Source organism: Balaenoptera musculus, chromosome 9 (genome assembly GCF_009873245.2).
Source record: "Balaenoptera musculus isolate JJ_BM4_2016_0621 chromosome 9, mBalMus1.pri.v3, whole genome shotgun sequence".
In the NCBI taxonomy this organism is placed as follows: domain Eukaryota; kingdom Metazoa; phylum Chordata; class Mammalia; order Artiodactyla; family Balaenopteridae; genus Balaenoptera; species Balaenoptera musculus.
Genome location: NC_045793.1, coordinates 63,021,042 through 63,043,089, shown reverse-complemented (window position 1 = coordinate 63,043,089; position 22,048 = coordinate 63,021,042). Strand labels below are relative to the sequence as shown.

The 22,048-nt window shown below is 45.4% G+C and overlaps 1 protein-coding gene across 15 annotated transcripts in view; it reads left to right on the top strand.

The window, feature by feature from the left end:
• Nucleotides 1-21,019, top strand: part of ICA1 (islet cell autoantigen 1) — a 142,048-nt gene extending 121,029 nt beyond the window's left edge. For 9 of the 15 annotated variants that reach the window (XM_036863383.1, XM_036863379.1, XM_036863381.1 and 6 more), the window contains 3 exons: nt 7,881-8,150; nt 17,847-17,936; nt 20,176-20,443. In XM_036863383.1, the coding sequence (XP_036719278.1) occupies nt 7,881-8,150; nt 17,847-17,936; nt 20,176-20,297 (482 nt within the window). In that variant the 3' untranslated portion in view covers nt 20,298-20,443. Of the gene's footprint in view, nt 1-7,880; nt 8,151-17,846; nt 17,937-20,175 lie in introns of all 15 variants that reach the window. The other 6 variants (XM_036863393.1, XM_036863380.1, XM_036863391.1 and 3 more) reach the window with 2 other exon arrangements.
• The last annotated feature ends 1,029 nt before the right edge of the window (nt 21,020-22,048 follow it).

Below are 22,048 nucleotides of genomic sequence, written 5' to 3'. Positions count from 1 at the left end.
ACCTCGTTGGTTTATAGTTACAATCTTTGTTTCGTAGAATTGCGGCTCATATACCTTTTTTTTTTGAGCACTCAATTTAATTCTGAAGATAAAGAGATGAATGTGCTCTTCCTCAAAATGTGTACTCGTTCTCAGGCAGAAAAATTGATTTACAAATTTGCTTGGTTAAATGCAGTGTCACATAATTTCTCCTTTCCCTTTATCTCTGCCAACCCACAAAGTCCCCCTTGAGTCACCAGGCGTGCTTTCCCTCTATCTGCTTCTTCTGCGTCCGCAGCCCCAGGCGTAGCATCAGCTTAAAAATTAACATGGCCACGAGTATGAAAATATTCTCTCAGTGTACAGAGAATTCGCGGTGATGGAAGAAAAGAATACTCTTAATTAGTTGACTTCCAAATGTGTGCCCTTCGGAAAACTGCCAGAAGGCCCAACTCCTGAATTAAAATACTGATTATAATATGTAAGACATTAAACAATCAAGAAATAAAAGGAGCTTAATCCAGGGATGGCTGACTTTATAGGACTCGGGGAACTGTAAGCTCTAGCACCCTGCTGCTTGGAGGCTGGTTCACTCCCAGCGGTGATTCTGTTGGACAAGTCATGGCTAAGCCCTGATACAGTGTTATCAGAGAGCAGGCTGCTTCTGTCTACAGCAAGGACACAATTCTCCAGGAGCCGTGGCCCAGAAAATCACTCCGACTCAGTGTCATAATGAAATGTGTTTTCTCCTACTAAATAGATAATGTAATGGAAAACCAATATTTAACCAGTTCATACAAACATTTTAAATGAAAAAGAAACAGAGTGACATTTTGAGATACTTGAAAGTGGCTCTGAAATCACCTTGTGACCACATGTGACAGCCCTTAGTCTCAGTTCACGAGTTATAACATGTAAAGTCTTGTGTTCCTCAAAGTTGGGCCAAGAGAAATAACTCTCAGATAACTGAACAGAAAGTGGTGGGATAAAGCAGAAGAGAGTTCCATGAATTCAGCTCACCTAAATCTCCTAACTCGGCCTTATCCAAAATATCCCTCTCTAGGACAGGACTAACTGGACCAATTTAAAAATGGTTTAATTGTTCTTATTACAATGAAAATGTTTGTCTTTGGCTGCTTCCTTGGTTTCTATCTCCAGACTTGCAATTCTAAATTCTGGCCAATTAGCAAATGGCTGAGACACTCACTCACTAGCTCCCATATGTCTGGGTGAGAAACTTTAGCCTGTAGCAGTAATATGCATTTCTGTCCCTGCACCCAGGTCCTGCCCAGTCATTCAGAACTGTCTCCTGTACTTAACTATATATATATATATATATATATATATATATATATATATATATATATAGCTAACTAGGGATCCCACTGCTTCCTCACAGCCATGTGTCAAACACTAAGCTCATTATCTTTTCTCATAAACTTTCCCTTATCCCTGTCTCCCTCAGTCTCCTAGGGAGAAAACTGCTGGCTTGGTTCCTTTCATGAGATAATGGTGTACTTTAAAACCAAATACTGTTCTTATTTGATCACCTTATCGTCTGTAGTGTTCTATGTAGCTTTACCCCTGCTCCAGGTATCAAGTTTTCCAGTAACATTGCTTGCGTGTTAAGCTCTAATGCTACAATGGAGGTGCGGGCTCATCAAAAAGTATTTTTTGAGTGCCTACTCAGGGTCTAGCATTGTTGGGGTTTTTTTCTCTGATGGGGGAGGGGTTTTTTGTTTTGTTTTTTGTTTGGGGGGGGTGTGTGTGTGTGTGTGTGTGTGTCCCAGAGAGTGGGCGGGGTGGGTTTTCCTCCATCTGCTATTACTATCCATGTCTTTTTTCACCAGAAGGGAGTTTTTAGAAGCAGTATTCTTGAATTCCAAACAAGTACAATTTGTTACCAGAGCCTTTTATAATGAAGACTATTTTTCTTGTTAGACAGCTTCGTAGGGTGGTTTCCTACCCAAGTGTGAGGATAGTGTTGGTGTTTGGGGTTTTTCATGTGTGTTTCAAGCGTGTGGCCTTTACAATTAGTCATAATGTTGAGAGTGGGGACCAGGGAGCAAACCAGAGTGTCTTCCTGTTTCACACACAGATGAAGGGAACTTCTGTGACATTTATCTACTTGTTTTCCTGTGCTCTCATTTTGGGTCTGTGTAGTTATGTTTCCATCTTCTGTGTTCCTAATTTCTGCTGAGGTCATGAAACTCTGTATGATTTCAAAAATATCACCTGAGTGGGCTGTCACCTGGTCCCTACCTTAGCTTTCTGTCACCCACACTCAGTCTGAACTTGAGAGCTTCCTCTGAAGGTCAGTTTTCACTCATTGAAAACTCACTGGGTCAGAATCACTGTTCCTAGGGAATGTTTTCCCAGAGGCATAGGGTTTTTACTTTTGAATCCTTGGGCAGGGCAGGGCAGGGCAGGGTAAACGTGCTGAGTGGGGCTCTCATCTCGACCATTCTGCCATGGTGCCTGCAGCTGTGAGCTTTGCCTAGCTACCAGTGGAGCCATATGACCTTAGAAACCCTACAAACTTTACAAAACTTAAATATTTGTTTATATATGAGACCCTTAATAGTCTCTGAAGCGAAAGCAGTGTGGTGCACTGAAAAAACAACTTGACTTGTGAGCCAGGGGTCTCTAGCCAGATAATTTATAACTAATAAATTATATGACCTTGAGGTCATCTAGCCTGGGTGTATTTTTCCTCATCTGTAAAATGAGTTAGAGGAGATGATTTATACGATCCCTTTCAGTTGAGTATGACTCTTCTCTTTGGGCATCTCATTGGTAGAAAACAGCAGGTTGCCAGACAGGAAGGCAGGAAAGCATGTTTGAGGAATGGCAGGCAGAGGAGTTTTGCTGAATCGTAGGCTTCCCTGAAGGCAGTGTTGGCGAGCTGCTGAAAGGGCTGCCTTAAAGCTTGACTGTAGTGGTCCTGAACCCACCATAAGGAGTGTTACTTCACTCAGGAGTCAGAGGGGGCCACTGAAGGTTTTTGAGGAAGGGAGTAATAACCTCACAGCTGAATTAAGCAAAGGTATACATCAGGAGGGTGCCTTTTATGGAGCTCCAGCAGGCTCGCCAATGGACAAACCCCTAAGGGCCCCCAGGTAGGAATTTGTCATCCAAGTTCAAGAAAGAAGTTGGAGTTGGAGATGGAGATTTGAGGATGTTTCCAAGCAACACTGGAACCATGAGAACAAATGAGATCTTCTATGTAGAGAATGTAGGGAAGAGAGAGATGATGGCTTAGGAGGAAATCTTAAGGGCAACCAGAATAGGAACAGGCAGCAGGGAAAGTATTGTCAAGGAGATAGGAGGACATCCAAGAGAGCCACTTGATGGGGACTCACAGGAGATGACAGCGTTTCCAGAGTGGGCATTAGTGCAAAGTGCTACAGAGGTCAAAACCTGAGCAAAGGGGCTTGGAATCTGCCATGAGGATCTCTCTGTTAACCTTCAAGAGGGCCACTTCAGTGTAGGTGGGGGCAGGAACTTGATTACAGACAGCCCCAAAAAGAGTGGTGACAAAGTAGAGTGTGTGGCTGTAGAAGAAAGAAGAAACTAGGACAGTAAGTTGACAGGGGGTGTGTGGGGAAAGACAGCAATATCAAGTGAAGATTGACATTGTTGGCTGTGCACACACCTGAGGTCAGAGAGAGGAAGCCTTGGAGAATGAACGATTACAGATGCTGATGTTGGAATAATACTGGGAGCAGAGCAGGCTCCCACAAGCATGGGGAGAGCATAGGGAGGGCTAATCTTGCAAAGGATGAGGGAGTGCATGAAGGGTCGTAGAGCTGGAGGCCCAAGCAGTGAGAATTTGAGTATGTCACGTGTGTTGCTCTTTTTTTTTTTTTTTTTTTGTAGTAATATCTGCGGTTGGGTTACTGATAGGAAAGTAAACATGGAGACTTGAGAGCCAGCAAGGGCATGAAGGGGGCTGGGAGGAGTATCTGTGGATTTGGCCCCTGCGATCTCTTTGTTCATTCTTTAAGACAAAGGCAGGGTGGGGCTCCGTAACCCAGGAGAAACGCTTGCTCATCTACACGGTGGAGGCTGTGACTCCAGTTGTAACTCTCACCAGGCTTCTCTCAAAGAGCTTATCGTATCTCTGTGTGTCCTCATTTTCTCACAGTTGAGTTGAATTATTTCCAAAGAAAATGATAGCATGATTCTTAAGAGCCAACTGACTAGTGTTATTTTTCAAGTCTTGACTTGTCTGGTTATAGACCTAAACCTGTCCTTTTCTACTTGTAGTTTTCTTACAAGTTATGTACAGTAATTTCAAGCATCTTAATTATCCAGGCAATAATTAGGAGGTTTCCCTGTTTTCAGGTTCAAGTCATTGTCAGTTTCATTGCTTTCAGCTAACAAGTTTTCTTAAAAGAGAAAATATCCACAGTGCAGCCTGTTTTAACTGTTAAATAACCAGGACACTAAGTAATAGGCCACATTCAATGGTAGACCTTAGACTAAATCTCAATTCAGAACTAGCTCTGGACAGTATCATCCTCCCCGTGGGTCCTTTTCTTATTTCAGTCACTAAATTTGAGTTGGATAGGATAGATTATTAGTTGGGAATCGTTCGGTTGGAAGTAATAGAAATCCTTCTCTAAATAGTTTAGCTTTAAAATTAAAAGAAAATAAAAGAATGTATGGCTATTGGTCCATGTAACTTAGGTGGATTGACTTTAAGCAAGGCTGTATCCAGGGGCTTAAACAGGGTTGTCAGGATTCTGTTTCTAACTCTTCCCTCCCTGGTTGGCTCTGTCATCACTGGGAGCCTCAACTCTGCGTCTTTAGAACTTAGAATCCCAAAGAAGAGAGCCCTTCTTCCTTCCAGCTTCCATATTCCAAACTCAGGGAAGCCTCTGGCATATGCCCATCCCTGAGCCAGTCACCATGCCCTGAGAAATGAAAGACTCTGGCCAGCCTAGGTCACACATCCACCTGGGATGAGGTGGTGAGGCATCTTAAGTGGTATCTCACCAGGATCAGAGGAGAAGGTGTCTCCCCGAAGGGAAACTAAAGAGGAGGAGGAAAGGGATGCTAAGTTAACAAAACCCAAAGAGGTCTACTCTAAATGCCATTGCACAAAACCGAAACAGTAAACACAAAGAGCTCTTCCAGTCTGTGGTTATTTCTGAAAGGCTCTCAAGGTTTATTATGTGTAGTTGCTAATGTTGGTTGTGATTTTCCCTGTACTGACATCTAGACGAAAGCAACGAAGGCTCCCCCAGGGTTTGACTCAGTGGAGAGCTGTAAAGTGACTTTGGGAGGAATGCACATAATTTTCAATGTTCGTTTAAAGTCATCTGTTTCTCTAGGGTCTGTACATCGACTTGAATTGGTTCCAATAAAAGGAGTTTGGTTCAGCAATCCTCTGGTTTCAGTCAGGCTAGAAAGTAAACCATGAGAAAAGATTTGGGCACTCAGGTCCCAACTGAAAGTAGGAAGTACAGAGATTTGTGAAGTTAATAGATGTAAATAGATGTAAAAAGGGTGATGCTGAGAGAGACTGAGGGAGAGGGAGGAAGGACACCCAAATGCATGTTGATGGACACACCCTGTCACAGCCGAGGTTCCTTCCTTTGTTCACAGCGGTGAGCTGCATCACCTCTCCTGCCCTGCCTTCCCTACCACGCACAGGCCTAAGTGGTTCCTGCACTACTGTGTCACTACAGAACTGTCTCGGAAGCCTGTTTAGTAAAATGCCATTTTCCCAATCTTCTCACCACCACACCTACAGGCTATATCTTAGTGCAAACCTCTGTGATAACACAAACAAGAAGAATGCTTAACTTAGACAGCTGTCCAATTAAGGTGGTATTTCGCCACTATTTTTAAACCACAGTGATATGAGCATGCCTGGACCCCTCCCCTCCCTGATGGATAGCCAGTCTGAACAGCACATCCAAAATCCCCTCTATCATAGATCTTTCTATAAAGTGTTGTTGAAAATAGATCCAGTAAAGCCGACAGAGATATAAGAGCTTTATCTAATTCATGTGAAGGCTTTTTAAAAATTATCTCATATATTTGAGGGAAACCTGTTCATCTCACTTAATATGACAGTGTTAGCATTACCATCTAGCTCAGAGAAAATATAAATCATGATTGTTCCCTCTCTTCATGACTTAACAACAAAAATGTTTGTAGTTTCCAAGTGGCAATTAGACACCATAACAAAGCCAGAGTTAAAAAAAATCATCAATTCTTGGTTTTCAAAATATGTGGAAAACGCAATGAAAGGTTATAGGATTTGTGATAGTAATGCCCCCATTCTACTTGTACTCACTATTTAGTAGTTTGTCAGTGTTCATATTGTAAGAATGAATCTCTAAAGTCTTTCTTCTGGACCGGCAATGAGGTTTCAGTTGTATTTCTTTTGATCTTCCTGATGATATTCAAGTGGGCATTATTAATAAAATTTTATAGATGAAAAAACAGAGGCCCAGAGGGGTTAAGGGTCTTGCCAAAGTCACACAGCAAGTAAAGGATGACCCAGGGGCTCCTCCTTTGGTCCAGTGCTCACTCCAACCCTCCAGGGCTGTGTCTTTAGTCTGTGAAGCTCATCCTCTAGTGGTTCCGTGTGTGATTTGCCCTGTTTTCCTGTCATTCTTTCACCACTGCCCTCAGGCAAACCAGACCCGCTTTTCCTTTGCTTTATGCAGTTGGGGTGCCACAAATGAGACAGGAAGCAAGGATGTCTTTCTTGGTCATTGTTAGACTTCCTGATACCTCTGCTCCCATCTCCCTGGGTCAGTCTGGGCATGGTGAGGCTCCCCTTCTCATCCTGGATGGCAGGGCAGGCTGCCACATGGTGCGTTGGTTGTGAATTTAGGGCTTGTTTGGGAAGGTTTGGGAAGCTATACAGACAAGGAACTAAGATCTCCAACATGCCTTCAATCCTGGCTTTGTTTCATGTCTGAGAAATGTATTGGTGGTAAATGTGCTTTTATATTAAGGAGAAACCAACACTCTAGAATTTTGTGGAAACTATTTCAATGCAATTCTAATGGACTGGACCAGAAATCCACCAGAAACTGGACTTGCTTTGAAGGAAAGAGAATGAGTGAGAACTAAACAAGGGTCCACTTGCCCAACTAGCAGCAAAGCCAATTTATTGACACCAGGTTGCAGTGAAGGAGAGTACAGCATTTATTGTAGAGCCAAGCAAGGAGGACGGGCAGCTCATGCTCAAAAGACCAGAACTCCACAATGGCTTTTAGTGAAAGGGTTTTAAAGGCAAGCTTAGGGGTGTGGCTTGCAGGGTGTCTGATCAACTCATACACAGTTCTCTGATTGGTTGATGGTAAGGTAACAAGGTGATGTTACAGGAATCTCAGTCATCAACCTTCTGGTTCCAACCCATCTACATGCTGGTGGTCAGCATGTAGTTAACTTCCTCCACTGGGTGGGGGTTTTGGTATCTGTAAAACAACTCAAGAATATGGCTCAGGATATTATCTATAACCCTTGAGGAGAAACTAAAGGTCTTTGACTTTGTTTTATGGTTCAGCTATTATTATTTTGTCTTGTTTGACTGTGTTCCTTTGTTTTTGTTTTACTTCTCTGATTAAATTTGCTCTTTCGAACTCTAGGAAGGCCTAGGAGACTAAAGCTTTTATACGAGCAAGAGGCAGGGGACATGGGGGGTGGGGCTGTCCCCAGGAAGTCCTCACAGGGTATTGCTTGGTTTCAATGGGACTAGAAATTTAATTCCAAAATTTCTTGAGAGGCTATAAGGGGATTAATTTATATTTTGATGAACTTTTTAAAAAATCTAGCCATCACCTGGTCTGTCCCATCCCAGCCCCCACCACATGTATTCCCTAGGGCCTGGGCCCTTGGTGGTGATATGTTTCGTGTTCTGTTGCTTTGATCAGCTTGCCTGGGCCCAATGGCAGGGACCCCGGAACCTGAAGGTGCTGACAAAGATGACCTGCTGCTGTTGAGTGAAATCTTCAATGCTTCCTCCCTGGAAGAGGGCGAGTTCAGCAAAGAGTGGGCTGCTGTGTTTGGAGACGGTCAGCTGAAGGAGCCAGCACCCACTGCGGCCCCAGGAGAGCCAGACCCCAAGCCCCAGACAGGCTCAGGATTCCTTCCTTCACAGCTTCTAGATCAAAATATGAAAGACTTACAGGCCTCACTGGAAGGTATGTGTACCACAGGGATTGAAATGGGGTTTTTTGTTGGTTCATTTTTTGTTTTTTGTTTTTTGAAACCCAATGGCCTATTTTTCCTTATCTTTTTAAAATGTTTTCTGGGTTTTATCTTATAGCCGGTGTCTTTTTTTTTTTTTTTGGTTTTTAAATTTTCCTTTTACAGTCAGTGACTCTTTAGCTCAAATTTCAGAATCACGTTCCAGCTTTAAGATATGTATTAGGGTTTAAAATCTATTTCTTCTCATAATTTTCTCCTCCTGTTCACATTTCCTATTAATCAAAGGCTAGAGGGGTGGTTCTCAGTCTTACTGTCTTACTTTGATTTTAGACTTTTTCATGGCACACTTGAGGGATCAGATTGCCTTCATGGTTGTGGCTTGTTGACTTCGCCATCTCTTCCTGGCCATCACCCTAGCTAAGTTCTCCCACATACTTATGAGGCAACATTCTCCACGTTCCCATAGACATGGAGCTTTCTGGGTGCTTTTTACCTCTCCATCCGGGCTCACCAGTACTCTGAGTATGCCCTCAGCTCAGCTGTTCCTGTTCTGCCTGAAACACATGGCCCAACAGTCCCCAAAGCCCGACCGCAGCAGAAGTAGAGTTTTCACACTGATCAAAAGTGGTCGGCAGCATTGGTAAGGGTTTAAGGTACTCCGAGGCTCACCAGCAGCCCACGTGCTGGTTAAGAATTGCTGATGTGGAGAGCACATTGATTTCGAGTGCAAAAACTAACACTCAGGTTGAAATTTAAATTTTTAAGTTTGAGTTTCTAAGCAAACAAACCTTGAGAAGGAAACCATTTTAGTATTTCAACACTGTTTTTCCTCCTTTCATGCTTTAATTGTAAGACAGGAATCACTGTTAAGAAATTCTCAAATTGTTTTGGTTTTTCCGTGAATTTAGGCTATCTCCTTAATAAACAGTGTGTTTATCTGGCACTTAAAGCTAAGAACAAGTGGCAGAGCTGGAATGATTAAGTAATTATGGGCTATTAAATTAAAAAAAAAAAAACCTCATGTCTTTGGAGATGAGATCATGGACATGGCAAGAGTTGGTAGGCAAGACCAAAAGAAAAGTCTCCACTCGTTTTTTATGAAATACATGATTCCTTTCACCTTCCTTTTTGAGTCCTATTTTGTAGTCATCTCATTTATTCTCAGTAATGGAGTTAGAGATAGGAGGGATAACTGCAATCCAAAACTACGTCTCTGCCCCGAGTTTCACCCCTGGGTTTCACCACCTCGTTTGCTGGGACCTCAGACGAGCAAGGCTGACAAAGACTGGCTTTCACCACCACCCACCTGTGGCAGAGGCACTAACAAGGCGTGGGAGAGTTGGGAGAGGCAGGGGCCGGAGCGGGATCCACAGCTCAGAGCTGGGGGCTGCTGGAGACTCTCCAGCTGTGCTGGAGGATGAATCCCCCTGGGGCCTCCGGCTTTGGAGACACCAGGGCCCCTGCTGCTGCCCAGGAGCAGTGGTGGCAGTGCTCCTCCCTCGCTGGTGTGGCCAAGTGTCACTCTATTGTGAGCGCCCCAGGCTGACACTGAGAAGTCAGAGCCACACGCCCTCTTCCTGAGCAGGTGGAGCAAGAATATCTCAGCTCAGGCCCAGGGCGCTGTCCCCAGAACTCCGCCTGAGAGCTAGGACAAGTGTGGTGGCTGTGGGCTTTGCACTTCAGCCTTGCCCCATGGCCAGGAGAAATGCACACGACCACACTTGGGTCTAAGGAGGGAGGTGATCTGACGGTAAGAGAGATGCAAGCTCGCACTATGGAAAGAGAAAGAGGTACTTCAAAGGGAGGCCATTTATTTCTCAGGCACACAGAGTCTCAGTGGAGGTTACCGCCCCAGTAGCACTTTAGCAAGTTTCTCATTTGTCCAACAAATATTTATCGAGTCCTCTGGGTGCCAGGCACTGGTGATTCACCTGAGAACAAAACAGACAAGGCTTCTGCCTTCCTGGAACTCACATTCTAATGGAGAGGAGATAATGAACAGTAAACATAATAAAATTACATTGTAGCTTAGAAAGTGACCAACGATATGGAGAAAAGGAAAAAGTAGAGCCAGAGATAGTGTTGGGGGAATGACGGGGTAGATCAGGTATGGTCGAGGGTCTGCAGGAGGAGCACTGGGGTTGGAGTGAGAGAGAGAGGCACTTGGAGAGGAGACAGGTAGGGCCTCCTAGCCTTTGAAAGAACTCGGAACCATCACAGCATCTTGGATCAAGGATGGACATGATCTGATTTACCATAAAGGGACCATTCTGGCTGCTAAAAGTTTCCTTTCCTCTGCTGGGGTTCTATCAAGATCAATGTTAAAGGAGTTATTTTGTAACCTCTGAGTTATCCTGTTTCCTTTGCATGCCAACAGCCATAAATTGAATGTCTATGGAACTCAAAATGACAGAAAAAAAAGTGAACTTCAGTGTTTTAAAGAGGAAGCCCATTCAGCTTCTATACACCTACAGGTTCCCAGCAGGCACCCCCAACAATTCTGCCCCAGTGCTGCCCTCTGATTCAGGAAACCTTCAAAACACATGTACAGATAAAGAGTGGGCTCCCTGCTTTGATGATTGATCATGTAATCCAGTTCTAACCATATTCTGTGCTTTTGTCAGGACTCCCTCCAACCTCCTAAAAAAAGAGCAAAAGGTGGATGTTGGCTCTAGATTTTTTCCCATTGCATCCATGGTCTAGAAAATCCATCTATACACATGAATTGCAAAAGAATCTAAATAATCATTAAACTTTTGACGCCTCATATTGAAACTACTTCCCCTGATTATTCAGATTATCTCAAAAACTAAATCAAATAAACCACTGAAATAAGTAAGTAGTCAAACTAAACGTGGAGTAGAAAGGCTCATTGGCATATTGGCTCAGCGAGGCGAACAGTGGTAGGGAGTTCAGAGCCTGGGTTTTATTCTGTAAACTCCCTTCCCTGCACTCACTTTGCAGCAATTGGTCAGGCTACTCATTCTCTGGGCCTTTGCCTTCTCATCTGTAATACGAGGTATTAGACTCACTAAATAATCTATCAGGAGAGACCCAAGTCATCTGAAGGAGCTTTCTACTTTTCCACAAATGTCATCTTCTTATCCCCGGATTAACCCCTACTTCAGAGATGCTGAAGTCTAAAACTGTTTGCTTCTGTGACTTTGCCCTTTATCGTGGTAAAATAATAAGAACCAGCAGTCCGTATGGCATGCGCTGTGGGCCAAGCACTCCCATGTGCTTTACGTGTGTTAACTTACTTCATCCTCACCACACCCTTCCCAGGCAGGTACTGGCATCATCTCCAACTTACAGCCTGGGAAACTGAGGAACAGGGCAGTAAGTAATTTGCCCGAGATCATACCTCTGGTAGGAGGCAGGCCGGATTGTGGGCCTGAGTCACCAGACTCCGGAATCCATGCTTTTCCCCATTCTGTTCTGTTGCCTCCAAGTACCGTGTCTCTGACGGCAAACGCGATTCCCGGACGGGCTCCCTCAGGCCTTGCCTTGGGTGCTTCTGGAGGAGCAGGACTCGTAAAGACTGTTATCCTGGCTCTGGGCTTCCTGGGTGTGCACAGGGACGGGGGAAACCACGCAGTCGTGGAGGAGGCATGTGGGTGTGGGAAGGCAGGGTTGTGTCAACCACAAAAGTTGGGTGACGTTCCAGAATAGAATATATGAAATCGAGATTGTCTACAAAATCTTCGCCTGTGCTAGCCATCGCCCCCTCATTCACTGTAGTGCTGTCTAGCTCAGTCTCCCCACCGCCTTTGTAGCTCTTTGTAAGGTCCAGGCAGAGCTGTAGCCTCAGGGGCAGTGTTCACAGGACAGAGGTGGGTGGCTCCAGGCCACAGCCGCAGATACCTCAGCGCCTTTCCGCACTCCAAACCCTCCCCCTCCCTCCCCCTCCCTCCTTCACCTCTTCAGTCTTCTCGCCTCCTTATCTCTGTTCTCCTCTGCCTTCCTCTCTTTTTTGGCCTTTGTCCTCACTCTTCTCCTTTGCTCTGGGGAAGTAGAAAGGAAGGGGGATTTAGTAAGAGAACAATTATATCTTCCTTCCCCCACCTACTTCAACCTCTAGGAGAGCAAAACAAAGGAACTTACATTTAGGATCAAGTTGTGCTAAAAAATTTGAAGGAGTTAATTTTAGCTAGACTTTCTAAGGGTTTCTGAAGTTGCCAGCATGATAGGGGCTGGGGTTTTCTGTGTCATACAGTGATGAGAAAATTGTACCTTCCTGAGGCCTCTTAAAGTGAGTAGGAAGAGGGCCAGCCAGAGGGGCTGCCTGAGGTAGAGACCCGGCAAGGCTGATGGGCCTCATTAAACATTCTTCTTAATTCCCCACCAACATCCAAAATTTAATTTAGAAACAGACGCTGATACTGAAAAGATAACCATCTCCTCAAAATAAGTGCACCAGGACATCTTTTAATTTAGGATTCTGGAAACCAAAGTGAGGAGTCTTGTTCCAGATTCTCACAAACATACAGCCCTTTGTTCCTTCTGGATATTCTTTTGTTTTACCTAATTCCGAGGTGCTCTTGCCATCTGGGTGGGTTTCCATTTAAAGCTAATGTAATGGAAAGCTTAGCGTGATCATTCTCTTAGATTTACCTTTCCTCAACCAGAGCTCTCCTCTTGCTGTTTCTGGCTTAGCCTTGCTCCAGGCTAACATATTTCCAGGACTCAAATGGAATAATGTGAAAGAAAAGGCTGCGGGCCCGCATTTAAAGATAACCTGAACACAGAGCGTGAGCCATTGGCGTTGTTTGTTCCATCAAAGAAGCAGCACTTTCTAAGCCTGCTGGGCATGTCCCCAGCTCTTGGGTATCTGCAGAATTTAACTGCCTCCATTAGTCCATCGGAGGAACCTTGGTGACCATCTACTCTACCCTCACTTTATAGATGAGGAAATCAAGGGACCCCAGAAAGGTCTCATGACTTGCCAAGCTGTTGTGGTTTTATCCACGATTCACATAAGGTCTAAACTCCTCAGTTTGGCTTACAGAGTCCTTTAAGGCCTGACCCGGTCTCATCACTGCCCATACCCCCCACGCCTTTACTTAGCATGACTCAATGACCTTGTTCAGCTGGAGAACCATGTATTTATTACGTCTGTAAGCTGGACTCCAGGGAGTCTGACCCTCACCTCCTCTCGTAGCACTCCACCCACCTGCATGGTCATGATGATTGTTCTGCTTGGCTAACTTCTCATCCTGCAGATTCTCCTGTCCAGTGTCATTTCATCCAGGGACTCCCCCAGCAGTCAGTGTTAGGTGTTTCTGCTCTCCATTCCCTTTACACCCAGTACTTAATCATTCCTCTTATTTCACCTCATTGTAAAATTGATTTAATTTTTTGTCTGCTTTAAGGTTGTCATGGGCAGGGCCCATGTTTGTGTTGCTTACCATCATATTTCCCCGATCATAGCTCAGTGCCTAGAAAAGATGTTCGACAGAGACATCTGGATGGATGGGTAGATGGATGGATGGATGGATGGCAGGCAAGAAGGAAGGGAGAGATCAACTGACACTGAATCACTAATTAGAAAGAAAACAGTCCTAAGACAATCTCAGGGGTTGGTTCTCATGTCTGCTAACTTATACAGAAATCCAGATTCAGCTTAGATTTATTAAGGGCCTGTTCTTTACAGCCTCTGTATTCCCTCGTTTCACCACCAAGATCCCATTTTATCCATACAACAACCTAATGAGGCAGGAATTTTTATCCACCCTTTGCAGGTATGGAAAGTGGGGCTCAGAGAAGGTGTGGACAGCAGGCTGGTGCTTGGCCACCAAGACCATGGTCTTCCCACTTTCCCCTTCATGGCCAACCCCACCCCAGAGCGCCCTGGGCTGTGCTCATCAACCCAGCCTGGGCTTTTGCTTTCCCAGTTAGTGAAATATTGCATTCATGGTGAAGTGCTACTCTGGGTGGTATTATTTTGGCTTTACTTGCTGCTCTAGCTGGCCGGTGTTATTTCTGGCTGATTTATATTTTCCCTTATGTAAGTAAAGGGGGGCAGGATTGCTCCAATAAAATTTTATATGTGTTTCCTGCAAACGGGTAGCACGGTTGACATATCACAGGAACCGACAGCTAGGCTCGTCATCTTGCTCACAGAGCTCTCAGCTTCTCCTGCCTCCACTCTTCACCACCCATCTCCTGAAACAATTTCTCTGAGATGGGGAGACATCTTTCCAGCCACACCTTCCTGTTAAAAACGCCTCAGCCAACTAATTAATACCAACTTGAGAACAGTTGATGGCAATTACAGGAATATTAGCAACAGTAAGTTCTCGTTAAATAGCATTTTTTTCCTGATAGAAGCCAAGACATTTGAAGTCTGGCTTGGCGTTCCATCCATAATTACCCTAGTTGCACCCCTCCCCTAAATAATTCCCAAAGTGATATGAGTGGGGGTGAAACTGCAGCTCAGCTTAGTATTTGCTTAAAATATATGTATATAGCTGGTGTCACAACTGTACCATTTTCTCCCCTCATGTGCATATAGTTGGATTGTTAGACTTATGCTTAATAGCTGTTCTGAGGAGAGATTGTGATTTGGCAAACTGGCTGCTGTTTCTGCTTCACGTTATGGGACAAGGGAACAGTGATGGGAAACTTGGAGGTATACTTTCCCCATCATCTTAGTCCCCGAAGGGGGATGTCTTTACGCTTATCCTTCTCCATGTCCTCTGCTGCAGAGAAGCCCCCAAACCCATAGATTCCACATGTCACACTCCAGATATCACTTCCACATGTTCATGAGTGTTTAGATGAGCAATATTCAAAAATCCATAGTTACAAAGGAATCCAATTAGAAGACACTGTCTTTTTAAAGGAGTCTGCCATTATAATCCTTTAAATTATAGGCTTAAAAATACGCCTTGTATTTCTGGTACTTTAAAAATATGACTTGATATACAGTCATTTTATTTGTTTATAGCCATTTGGGAACATGTCCATCACATAAAGTGAGGGGAGCTCCGTTTTGGTATGTGGCTTTATTTCTGCCTCCTGTAGGAAAGTGTTCCACTTTATACTCTGAAAAAGACAATGGTTGAACCACCTCTTTTCCAGCATTCTCTGCCGCCATTTTAAAAAACAAATGTTGTGCATATTTTTGAAATCGGAAGAATTTTCTCGTGTTCCCACTGTATCAGATAGCATTCAGAGATCCTGGAGTGGTGGACTTCCATACCCCTCACCTGCCTTTTCTCTGCATCTGTTCAGGATCTTTCTGGAAGTGTGGGCCTCCCTGAACTCAGAGAGCCTGACAAGGTCAAGGAGCTTAAAGCTCCAGGACCTGGGAGGTGGGGTCCTGAAAGCAGACCTCTCTGTTTCCGAGGAGGACCTCTCTCCTTGTCCCGGCTCTGGCTTCAACCAAGATGACACTGATCCTGACAGAGATGGTGACCGTGGCAGTTCCTTGGGGACCATCTGTGGCGGGCCCTCTCACACTACACTGCATGACAGCTGCCAAGGGTTTGTGCTTCCCCGGGCTCCACCCCCAGCAATTCTGATTCAGTGGGTGATGCCCCTGCCAGTGGCACGGGCACCATACTCTGAGAACCACTGCCCTAAGAGATGGAGGCCAGGCTTCAGGCATTGACGAAAAGTTACACAGGCTCTGCAGAGCACAGGTGGGTCTTGACATTTGGTGTCCAGAAGAGGATTGTAGGGAAAAAGGTAAAATTGACCCAGTTAGATGCTACCTCTTTGAGCTTTATTTGGCACCCAACGAAACTGCAATTTTAACTTTCTACATTTACCACTATTTATGTGATTTGGGTTTAGAAGGAAAATGCCCATGGGCCAATTTTCTAGGAAACAGGGAGGTTATGTTACTCCTGGATTACACCAAATACTGGTCATTTTTAAAAAATGCTTTATTGAACTATAATTTACATACCATGAAATTCACCCATTGTAAGAGAACAGTTCAAGGATTTCTGGTAAATTTATATTGTGCAGCCATCACCACTGTCTAGTGTTAGAACATTTCCATCTTCCCAAAAAGTTCCTTTAAAATCTGGTGCTTTTTGTTGTTTGTGAATTATGTTAGCAACATGTTCAAGTACCTTTCCAATGGATAACAATACTTTTTAAACCCTCTCTATGTTTTCATTATTTTAGACCCAATAAATAGGTCACAGGCCACCTGTTTCATTTGTCATTGGTTAGTCTTCATAGAGACGTTTGTGTTTACTTGCCTAAAATGAAATAATCAACCAGTGAGTATTATAGCATCTACTGCGCCAAGCACTGCTTTGCCATCTCTTAAAACAAAGCTTCATAAGTGTACTTCTCATGATTTAAAAGAGTTCTTCAATAGTTTATCTTAATTTCAGCACCCATCGTGTGCCAGGTAGTGCACTAAAGGAGGTAAAGATGAATAATACATGGTCCCTGCCTTCAAGGGGCTCAGAACTCTAGGAGATGAGACAAAAGTACAAGCTAATCAATATAGTATGATTCTATAATTAGGTCCCTTATCACAAATCTTAGAATGGCAGGGTAAACAAACAGCATTACACCTTATCATTTTTGTGGCATATACTGAGTGGCTTGCTTGCTCCAGAAATTGGTTTCACTGCCCCAGCTGAACTCTGCCATCTCAACGTGATGTCTCATGGGGGCCTTATCAGAGACAAAACCTTTTCTGTAGAAAACACTGCGACCAGAGCATCCCAGTGAAAGGATACAGTTTTAACCATTTGGACCCAACAGTGGTGCCTCATCTGATGGTCTACGTTTCACAGTGAGAATCAACAATGACCTTAACCCACACACACCTACCTGTACCACATTAGGTGTTATGGAGCACATTGAAGAAACAGTTCCCTGTCTCACTGAGAAGACAGGACTTACACATGAAGAATTAAAGCAGACGTGCAAAGAAGTATATGGTAAAGTTCTAAATTAAATGAGTCATGCTGAAACATCCAGCACAGACAGTAAATACTGGGGGGAAACTAGGCTTGCTTCCCCCAAAGCAGGACTGCTAAATGACTCTTAATCATTAGGGACAGGCAGAGCACAGGGGGCCTTTCAGAACAGTGGGTTAGACAAGATCAATGTCATTTGTAAGGGTACGACATCAAGTTAAGGGGATGTTCTTTCCCCTCATATATTTGGACTGGACTACCATTTACTTCTCTGTATTAACTAAACTTCCCAATTTAAATTAGCTCTATGGAAAATAAATGAACTGGATCATATTGGAAGTAGAGAAGACCAGCCATTCCCTAGTTCTGTTGCTACATTTAATGGTGTTCACTTTTTTAAGCTTTCCCCATTTGTGACAGGAAAACAAGGCACTTGATTTCTTTGCAACACTATTGATAATCTTTGGGGTGACCATGAAATGATGTCACTTGGTAAGAAAAATGGGTATAAAAGTGAAAGCAAAAATGCTTTAACCTTAGCAATTTCTCATTTGCTTTTCAAAATGCAATCTTTTCCCTAGTTTCCCATACTTTTAAGGTGGGCATGATTATACATATCCACTCTCCCCTAAAACATATTCCGGGTATGAGGAACATGGGAGAAGGGTCTTTGCACACCACCCTCCTCTTTCTCTTTGAAGGCCGTCAGAGTTGAGAGCCATGTGTGTGCCCCAGGAGCTGATGGGGCAGTGTAACTGCCCTTCCCTAGATCTAACAACCTCTGGTTTTGAACATTAGGCTTGTCAGAGAGCAATGTCAATCCTACTTCTCCTCCACGGCCAGCACCAAAGGCAAGCAGTCCAAATGGCAGTAGCCCTGCAGTGAAAGGTAATACAGTGTTCTATCCCCCTTAAATGAGTTGCCTTCATTTTCACCGGCCTAACACCCTTTTCTTTATTTCTTTACTAATTTCCATGTGAGTACCTTGGGTTCAAAGGAGGGGTTGCATGGGTGGAGAGTTCGGCATGATCCTAGGAACTAACGTTCTAACTTTTTTCCTGGCTTAATGTCCTAATTCATAACTCCCTCTATCAAATCTAATGAGGAAGACTCAAACATCTATCTCCATGTGACCGGGTGCTTCCCAAGATTGGGTGACAACAGTAAGGGAGAAAAGGCCACTGAGGTTGGCGATCCTTAGCTGAAAATACCATTGCTTCCACCAGACAAGGCATTTGGTTAGTGCTTTTCAGGAAGAGCCAGGTGTCTTAGTTGTCAAAAGAGGGCCTTTGGAGCTTGTGAAATCTGTTCTTTTGAGACAAAACATCTGCCTGAGGAAGATCTCATCTGTATTTGCAGCTCTCTCTCTTTCTTTGGTCATCACCCACTTTCCCTGTGTTGACCACAGGAAGTTAAAGGAAGTGTCAATTTTATTATCATCAGAAAGCATTCCCTTGATGTTTTTTGGGTGTCGTGCAAATAGTTGCACCTGGTTTTCCCTCCGGCAGTGGAGGTCTGGGGAATGTGAGGACCCCCAAGCCCCTGAGGTGTAGTTACCTGGCTCCTCACAGCAGGGCCACACCCACCATCGGAAGGTGCTGGGGAGGGGAGGGGAGCTGTGGAGAGTGTTTTCGCTGGTGCTGTCTCTAAGATATCTTGATACTCTCTATCAAGAACCCACTAATCCGCCTAAGTCAATCTTGCCCCATACAGTTTCCTTGTGTGACCTCCTACATGACTAAAGAAAGAGAAATTACTCCCTTTTTTTAAAAAAAAAATGATGTCTCCCCCGCTCCCACCAAGCTGTATTGAGATCTCTGAAGTCTCAGTTTATCATATCAAAATAAACCAAGTGTTTTGGGGGCTAACTGCACACAATGTGAAATTAATGTTACATAGTAATAACTTGCACAGTTACTAACTAGTCTTGCTTGCAATAGCTTATCTCCATAATAGATGCATTGTTATCTCATTATAAAATAATATATCCACAGGAGACTTTGAACAACAAAGGGAGGAGAATCAGAAGTATAAAGTGATCAGTACACTGTCTTAATGTTTAAGTGCTTTTTAGCGAAAAGATTAAAAGCCCTGTGTATGTTGGTATAATCCCATCAATATTCTCTATCACTCTCGTATAACCACTTTTAGCAACTTGTGCTACCAATATTTTTTGAGACTCTTTTCAACCAGATGGCAAGCACATTCCTAGCTGCTCTCAGCTAGAAGGATAACCTGTCAGAGAGACATTTACTTCATGCTTTTGATACTCCCACCCGTTGGAGAAAGAAAAAAAGCATGGGTCATCCAAGCCAATGAACTTAGAGTCTCATGTGGAATGAGTTATGTAGAGAAGAGCCCCCAACTTATTTGTAAATCACTTGCATCAGGTGCTCTTTTGAAAATGTTCTCCTCATCTGGAAAATAATTTGGCTCTGTAATCGTGGCACTCAAGAAGTTAGGGCAGGTGGTTTGGTGAAAGGACAGCTGAAGGCTGTTCCACTGAGGCTGGAGTGTAAGGGGTATGGGGGCAATTTAGAGCCCAGTGGGGAAGGGGAGGCCTGTCACAGGCCCCCTTCCTCTGATGGGAGAGGGTTAAAGAAGGCAGTGACCTTGAGAGAAGAGGGGCAGTCAGGCCTAGGTGCCATCCTCCCCCCCTCCCCCCTTCTGGACCTGTTGCTTTGAAGGCTGAAAAGAGTAACCACGGTGTTTCTCTTAACCCAGCAGATTTGAAAAGATTCCTCCAGGAAGCACCTTGCTTCTTGAGACATTCAGTGTGATTTCTGAAATGACTGATATTTCCTGGTGGCGGTGAAGCATGGGGCCTGGGGTTTCAGGCAGCTCTGCGGGCTGTGGCCATCGCTGGGTGGAGGTGCAGGTGTGGGTTAACACAAAGGATCACTGTGCACTGAACTGTATAAAGACCATGGTTTAAAAATGTTACTCAGCCAACCGGCCAACAGGGGGGCATGGAATACCCTAACAAGGCTTAGAGACAAAGAGCAATGGGGTTTGTCAGATTGAGTGTCCTGCCTCTTCAAGATGCACCTGGACCCACCTGCCTGCAGCCTGGCAGAGGTGGGAGTTAGCAAGGTAGGTGTGCTCATGTTTGCTCTTTTCTCCCCAGAGCCTGCCAAGCCCTCCTCGGACCTGACTGCCTGGTTCAGCCTTTTCGCCGATCTCGACCCATTATCAAATCCTGATGCTGTTGGGAAAACCGACAAAGAACATGAATTGCTGAATGCATGAGTCTGCAGCCTCCAGGAAGGAGCCCACAAGCGGCTCCAAATCAGCACACCCGGGGGCTTGCAGATGTAGGAAGTGATCAGTATGCTGTTTTAATATTTACGTGCCATTTTAATAAAATGAAAGGGTCAAAGGCCCTGTTTATATTGGTATAATTATTTACTTTTATTTGGTATAAAGGGTTCCCGTGTGTTCTCTATGTGGACCTGACGATACAGGGTGGTCTGGGAGCGGTTTCCAGACCCACCGTTTTCCTGCCCACAACTGCATCGTGCCGACGTGTCCCTGGGCTGCTACGAGGTCCAAGTTCAAATCATAAACCTACTTTTTGTTAGGTTTAAATAAGGTGTCCTACAGACTCAGAGGCGGCGGGAGGCTAGGGAGGCTTAAATGCCTCCTCTCGTACCCCCTTGCCCGTGTCCCCCCTTAGAGGGGGGCTGTAGGGAGACTCCCTCTTCCTGCCGAGCCACCTTCGGAGAGCTCTGGGTGAAGCTCCCGCCAACCAAAGGCTCTGTCCCACAGCCCCTGCCTGCTGTGCGGTGGCTTCTCTCAAGGGCAGTGAGCTTGTCGGGGCTGCACAAATCCCTCTGCGGAAAGCATCCATATCTGCAGATCCCAGCTCTCCTTTAGTCCTCTCCATGGCTGGAATTCAAAAGCATGTATTTCTGGAGCCCCTTGTGACGTTAACTGTTTTGTTTTTTTAATTAAACGGAAAAGATATTTGACACGCAAAGTCAAGTTAATAAACGAGTCTGTCGTGTGGACTCAGTGGGGAGGTGCTGTGGGAGTAGAGGCTGGAGAGGGACGGGGGGAGAAGGACGGGTCCCACCTGCATGAAGCTGCTGATGTGACCCATGCATCCCCCAGGTACGGCAGTGGGGGAGGGGCGGGGACTCTTGCCAGCGCGGGCAGGGGTGAGGGCGGCAGTTCTGCGTGTGGGCACATAAGCGACTCCGATAATCCACCTTTGTCAGAGACCCCAGGGCTGGTGCCTCTCCTTCCCGCCCGTGTCACCGGTGAGGGGCTGAGAGGCCACACACGTCCGCAGAAGCCCGTGTTCCACGCCTTTCACTGAGTCGGGGCGGAGTCTACGACGGACTAGCCAGGCCTTGGTTCTACGAGCTCAGCTGGGCCGGGAGGTGTTAGGAGCGCGGCTGCGCTCCTGCAGCCTCAGTCCCCAGCCCCTAAAGGGTCTCCTGGGGCCACTTCTCCACGTGCACAGAGACGCTGGGCCTGCCCAGCCCAGGGGGGGCCTGCCCAGCCCAGGGGGGGCCTGCCCAGCCCAGGGGAGGCCCGGCCTGCGGAAGGCGCTCCTCCCTCTGCGCGGGAGGAGACGCAGGTAAGATGGCGCCGGGACCCCGGCGGTGCGGATGTGGCTTGTTCAGCTCAGCTCACTTCCGGGCCGGAGCAGCGCGGCTCTCCACAGGGGTCTCTCTCGTTAGAATCTCATTTAGCAGATTCCTCAGCCCCGCATTCGTGGTCTTTGAGGAGATGGGTGTGCAGCCCCGGGGCCCCAGCTCACTACCCTGCCCCCACCCCTCAGGCGCCTCCTCAGACCCCACCTCCCCCACAGGGACCTCTCGAAGTGTAGCCCGCAGTTTTCCGTCGGAGAAATGCTCCTCATCTCCCTCCCTCGTCCTCCCATCTCCTCAGAAGGCCTGTGCTGTGTGCATCTGCCTCTACCGCCGGGTATTGCGATCCCAGAAAACAAGGCCTCTATTTCCCCAAATCTTCTCTGCCTCCCCAGTAATGAG